This window comes from Osmerus eperlanus, chromosome 20 (assembly GCF_963692335.1).
Source record: "Osmerus eperlanus chromosome 20, fOsmEpe2.1, whole genome shotgun sequence".
Classification (NCBI taxonomy): Eukaryota; Metazoa; Chordata; class Actinopteri; order Osmeriformes; family Osmeridae; genus Osmerus; species Osmerus eperlanus.
In genome coordinates, this window is record NC_085037.1 from 2,060,233 (window position 1) to 2,066,573 (window position 6,341).

The 6,341-nt window shown below is 48.4% G+C and overlaps 1 protein-coding gene across 2 annotated transcripts; it reads right to left on the minus strand.

Moving 5' to 3' along the window:
- Nucleotides 1-799: 799 nt before the first annotated feature.
- LOC134040627 (bcl-2/adenovirus E1B 19 kDa-interacting protein 2-like protein) lies at nucleotides 800-5,914 on the minus strand. Of its 2 annotated transcripts, XM_062486614.1 has the most exons (10): nucleotides 5,759-5,914; nucleotides 5,328-5,416; nucleotides 5,066-5,145; nucleotides 4,513-4,749; nucleotides 4,030-4,242; nucleotides 3,688-3,790; nucleotides 2,769-2,900; nucleotides 2,151-2,237; nucleotides 1,767-1,865; nucleotides 800-1,486 (listed from the first exon to the last, which is right to left on the minus strand). In XM_062486614.1, the coding sequence occupies exons 2-10, from the start codon at nucleotides 5,369-5,371 to the stop codon at nucleotides 1,462-1,464; spliced, it is 1,020 nt and encodes a 339-aa protein (XP_062342598.1). In that variant the 5' UTR covers nucleotides 5,372-5,416; nucleotides 5,759-5,914; the 3' UTR covers nucleotides 800-1,461. The 2 variants fall into 2 exon arrangements, with proteins under 2 accessions (XP_062342598.1, XP_062342599.1); XM_062486615.1 differs by lacking the exons at nucleotides 5,328-5,416; nucleotides 5,759-5,914 and having other exon boundaries at nucleotides 4,513-4,736.
- Nucleotides 5,915-6,341: the final 427 nt, after the last annotated feature.

Sequence of the window (6,341 nt, forward strand, 5' to 3'; positions counted from 1 at the left end):
CTCTCTCTCTCTCTCTCTCTCTCTCTCTCTCTCTCTCCTTTTCTCCCTCTCCTCTCTTTGCTCTCTCCCTCTCTGTCTCTTTTCCTCTCTCCCCATCCCTCTATCCCTCGTTCTCTCCCTCTAGCCTCTGTCTTCTCCCCCTCTCGCTCCATCCCCCTCTCACCCACTCCCCCTTCATCCATACCTCTCTCCCCCCCCCCTCGCTGCCCTCTCTTTATGAAGAGCAGGGTGAGGAGCCAAACAGCCGCTCCTCATTCCTACCAGAGCACCTCACAACAACAAGAATCCATTTTCAAACGTACTCTGGAAAAACAACCTGTGTGTGTGTGTGTGTGTGTGTGTGTGTGTGTGTGTGTGTGTGTGGCAACCAAGCACCAGCTACAGCCTTTGACGTACAGTACAGGACCAAACAAAGGCATTTATTCATAAACTGTAACCGCTTACCAAGGAACATGTCGCTATTCATAGGCCACTTCATCTAAGAGGCAGGGCTTTTATTTCCAGTTGTTTGTTGTCCGAGACATAAACACAAGGACGATAAAGACGGCCGTGAGAAGGAAGATAAGACTCGTTCTTTTCCTTTATGCCCACCGCCCTCCACCCTCTTCAGACGACACACACTTTCAATACTAAAGTATACAAACGACAGCGTATTTGTTGAAGAAGAACAAAAATAGTGTACGCTAATGTGGAAGTTGGAACAACCAGATACATTTGTAAGAAACCAACATATCTCTTGGATTCGTAAGTTATGTAATGTTTACAGAGGGTGACTTTCATAAAACAGTGTTAGACTACAAAGTGTGGACAGTTTATTAAACATTTATTTTTTATACAGCTTAATCACATTGAGATAAGTTATCTCTGTTTGCAAGACACCTTTACAAGGAACTGAAATGCCGCTCCCTCCTCAGGTGAATATTACAGACACCGTAAAAGACAGACTGATTAAAAGAAAGACTGTGATGGAGAGACCGTAAAAAAGAGACAGTACCAAATATTTTTGTTGTTGTTGTTGGTTGCCCAAACTAAGAACTGTCTTTCACATTCAGTCTGAAGATAACAGATATCAGAAGATGTAAAAGATAGAACATGACGCAACAACGACAGAACTGCTAGGAAAAAGTGCTCCTGAACCAAACAGACTATATGGGCTGTTTCCACATCTCTTATAAGACTCTTACCGGGTAGGAACAAGAGGACCCTCAGGTAGGAACCTGTTTAGTCTGCCAGCCTATTGCCATGGTAACAACAGCCATATTGGAACTTATATAATGAATGTTTGAAGGGTTAGGGTGTCTTCTCAGTACGAGCTGAAAGTAGGAGGGGCCAGCCCCTGTAGACATTAGACTTATGATACTGGTTGTTGGCCATGTGTCCTGCCATCTGATTGGCTGTCAGAAGTGGGCGATTCCATCTACCATTTTGTGTGACTGCTCCTAATTGTACGGGTGTCCAGCATCACCTGCTCATGCTTTTATCAAACCTGAGAGAAGAGCAGAGAGCACAGCCTGTTCAGGGTTTAGGGTTCAGGGTTTAGGGTTCAGGGGTTAAGGTTAGACACTAATTTTAGGGTCACAGGTTAGTGGTTGAGTCTTGGGTCAGGGTCATGGTTTAGGGTTGGGGTTTGGACTAACCCTAGACAGAGTTAGTCTAGGTTAGGGTTGGGTCTTAGCGGTTAGGGTTAATCTAGGTACAAAAAGAGAGACAGAGGAAGGGAGGAGGAGGAGGAGGGAAGGAGGGGGGAGGGAAGGAGGGATGCTCACTGTCGGACACCGTCTGGGATCTGCAGCCCCTCTGTGGGGACGTGCTGGGAGAGATCCTCCAGACTGGAGATGAACTGGAGCTTCCTGCTGAACTTAGAGCTGAGATGAGAGGGGAGAGGGGAGGAGGGGAGGGAGGCGGAGAGGGGAGGGAGGAGGGGAGGGAGGAGGAGAGGGGAGGGAGGAGGGGAGGGAGGAGGGGAGGGAGGAGGAGAGGAGATGAGAGAGGAGGGGAGGGGAGGAGGGGGGCGAGGAGGAGAGGAGGGAAGGAGATGACGAGGGTTGAGGAGAGAAGAAGAGATGTATGAGCCGACTGACAGAATAATACAGATGCATGATAATGATGATGGTGATGATGATGAGGATGGTGATAGTGGTGGTCCAGACCTGAGGAAGGGTTTGATGATGGTGATGAGGGCCTTGATGTACCAGGTGGGATGTACCACATAGAGAGCTTTCAAGTTCTTCCTGAGCCTGAGAACATCCAAGACATGCTGAGTAGCAGCACAAACACACTACACACACACAGACTACAGACACACTACACACACTGACATATACACACGCACACACTACAGACACACTACACACACCGACATATACACACTACATACATACACTCCACACTCACACACCCCACACACAGACACCACATACACCCACACAGAGACATACCTACACTCCACAGATACACACATGCTCCACACACACACACGGTCAGTCAGTCTTTCAGAGGCTCCTCCTTTTAAGGAGCTTCTTCTTCCCTAACCGCCTGTGTGACCTCAATACAAAACGCTGAGTAAGGGTTCACTCTCCCCATCCTCCAGGGGCCTCTCAGACAACAGACAGGAAGTTGTTTAGACAACTAAGCAAACCTTGCGTCAGCCAATCAGAGCATATGTCCTTGTCTCTGACCCAATGCCAGTCACATCAAGCCTCCTCTCAATGAATACAGCCAACCAATCACAGCCTACCTTGTCCCTCAGCCGTCCAATGAGATCCTACCTGCGGTCGATAGCGGTGTAGCATTCTCTGAGCCAGCCAATGGCGGGCAGCTTGTTCCTCTGGGTCAGAGCACACAGGTAGACGATGACGTAATCCTGAGACACCATGAGCTCCAACGTGCCAATCACGTACCTGCAACCGTTAGATGTCATGTAACCACACAACAATACACCAATTTAGCCCAAAATCCCCCAAATAGCAAAAATAAAGTGCTGCTATGTAGTAACACGGTAGTTAATGTAACTTTAATTTAATATGTTATTGCTGAATGTGTTGTCAAACCATTTTTATCACATAATTGGACCCACGGAGATTAGAACCATGTACATCTCTATACCCAGAACACTGGGATAAAAATCTGATATTTTGATTACAGCCGTGGCCAAAAGTATTGGTAGCGACATACATTTTGTGTTTGCAAAGCCTGCTGGGCCTTGGCATAAAATGACTGTTGACATAATTTCAGTAAGTCATATCATCAGCACAGTGGAAAGTGTGAACTAGTTCTAGCCAGGTGAAATCACTCTATCATTCTGATTGGATTTTAAGAGCAGATTGACAGCTGTAAAAGAAGCTATTTGCATATATTGAACATTTTCGCCCCCAAAAAGCTTTAAAAATTATGAAACGTTCCTTATTGTATTCCAGTATTCTATAGAAACGTGAAAACATTTTCCTCAAATACTGAACCAGCAAACTTTGCAAAACACAACATTTGTCATTGCCAAAACATATGGCCACGACTGTACATTTATATCTGGAAACTAGTCTGTTAACCATTAATATACTATTAGTGGTTGTGTGTGTGTGTGTGTGTGTGAGGATAGAGATAACGAGAGATAAAGGTAGTAAAAGAGAGAGCAAAACAGAAATAGAAGTAGTGAGAGAAACCGAGAGCGAGAAAGAGAGCGAGGCGTACCTGAAGAGGTTATCCATGACATACTGGTAGTTCTCTGTGCTGTTGTCAGGGAGATAGCAAGAGGAGAAGACGATGATGTCATCTGGCCCATCTTCATGGTAACCTGGAGGGAGAGACCCAGAGGAACATTTGAGAGGTGGACAGAACACTCCTGGTTCTGGAGAGTGAAGGTTTGTTGTGTATTCTGATCTAGACCAGCCACAACACACACAAAAAAATACACAGCTAGAAAGACAAATACAAAGAAACACACACTAATCACCCCTGCCGCCCCAGGGCCAACAGTATAGGCCAGACCCAGCCCTGCTGTGAAACTGTAGGGCACTAGGACCCAGTGCTGACCTCCATGGGATAGCACCCTCAGGTAGGGCTCCAGAACGCTCATGTTGACCCGGTTCTTCTGAGGAGGCTCCCCCGTGGTGAAACAGCGCCACCTGGTGCCCTGGCTGTCAGTCTGGTCCTGCTCCAGGGACCCCTCCTCAGAGGCCTCCGGCCCCGCCACCGGCGAACGCCCCCTGGGACGACCCGTTGCCACGCCCAGCCTGTGGAAGTCTTCTGGAGGGGAGGAGGAGAGGTTGAGGGGGAGAGGTGAAGGAGAGGGAGAGGTGGAGGAGCGGGAGATTAGGAGCAGGAAGAGGAGGACAGGAGGAGGAGAGGAAGAGGAGAGGAGAAGAGGAGGAAAGAAGAAGAGGTGGAGAAGGAGAGGAAGAGGAGTTGATGATGATGGTACATGTTTGATCAAATGTCCATGAGAAAAAGAGGTTGGGGACGGAGTCTGGCATTTATCCAGACTGACCTCTGACCCCTCCCCACCCCCCTCCTTACCCTCCAGGTCCAGATCATGGGAGGGGAAGTGGAGGGACTCGCTGTCCGAGGGCGTTTCCATGGCGTCCAGGTCGAGGTCCAACCCTAGGTCTTCCTCGTCGATGGAAGGTGAGATGGCAGCAGACAGGAATTCCTCCGAGACGACGGACTCACTCCTGCCCAGTGATAGGCTGAGAGCCGGGGCCATCAAGCGACGCTTCCTGGGTTCTGACCCCAGTGCAAGGCTATTGGGAGGGGCTAAGATGACATCATCAGTGTTCATCTGGGCTTCATACCATGACATCATCAATATTTACCTTTCCTCTGTATTATTTAATATTTATTTGTATTTATTTGACCTTAGATCAAGGCTAGCGTGGATTAAACCGGACAGTTTGTCTAATTTGTTTATTTACCGATACAGACTGTTTACGTTTTCCCTTGTAACGCTGACATTTCATTGGTTTGTTATGCCATCAAATCTTTAATTGAGATACAAATATGTTTTCAATAGACAAATATGAGCAGATGTCAGGGGGTCTGGAGGTCAGGCGGCCAGAGTGTGTGTCGCTACCTGGCTTCTCCCCTTCTGCCCTGCCGCTCCTCTCCGAGGGCTCATCTGACAGGTCTCCATCTGATGCACTGGAAGCAGTACTGAGCAGGTATGGATCGGTAGAGAGAAAAAGTATCATTGGTCATCAGAGGGTATGTCACAAGACTACAGATGGTGTTATGAACTGATCATAATACAGTCTTTGTTTTGAGTTATTTCAGTTGATCTGACGTCAGTGGAACTTTTACGATCTGGTACGTTGCTATGGGGATTGACCTCTAACCTGGAAGTGTCCTCCTCGTGCTCGGCCTTTCCGCCGGTCTCCATGGGGACGCTTTGGTTGTCGCTGTTGTTGTACTTTTCCTGTCTGATCTGAAGAACATTATTTACAATCACAGATGCTATCTCTGCTGCCCCCTTGTGGCCTTCAGGTGTCAATGTTCTCCCCTGAGAAGACACAGGTTCCAGACACTCCTGTGGTCTTGAACCTTCCGTACACAAAGCTTAACAACAGCAACAACACAGCCATATATGTCTTCAGAATCAAATTCCTGTCATCTACAAAGGTTCAACAATTTCTAACAGCTTAAGGAAATGACTTACTGTATTTTCGGACATTAAAAACCACAACATTGCAGTGACACAACCAACTGCTGGGAGCCATGCATGGCATGTGACTTCCGGTAGAGAACATGAAACCTGTGGTGGTTTTACCTCTCTGGGCTTCGGCGTGTCTGTCTGGTCCTACCCTACGGAGGTCTCGCCTCTGTGGAAACCGTGCCGCCTGGATCTACGTGTTCAGGTGAGAGAGAAGCTTCCATCCAGACAGGCTGAGGACGGCGGCTGAGCTGTTACGGGCGACACACCTGACGGCGGGGGTGTGGCGCGCAGTCAACAGACGCCGGCCTATCCCTGTAACCACGGCAACGTGGCCCGGCCCGGACAAGCGCTGCCAGGGGGTGGGGGGGGGGGGGGGTGGGGGCGAGAGGCCTGCATGTGTTCACACGTTCAAAGAACACGCTCCGGGAACGTAGTCTGGGAACACGCTTTGGAAACATGATTTATAAACATGCTTCTATCTGCGCTTTGTTGAGCCTATGGTTGGGAAATAAACCAGACCATAATAGTCAACACCGCACACACTAAATACACACACAGGGCAATTATCAGCCAGGTAGGTGTGTCTGAGAAGTCGTGTTGTCTGAGTCAGGACAGATAAGACAGACAAAGAGGATAGTGTCACAGGGGTCCTGTTCTGGACAGGAAGTGGGGAAAACCTTTCTTCCTGTTGTCCTCA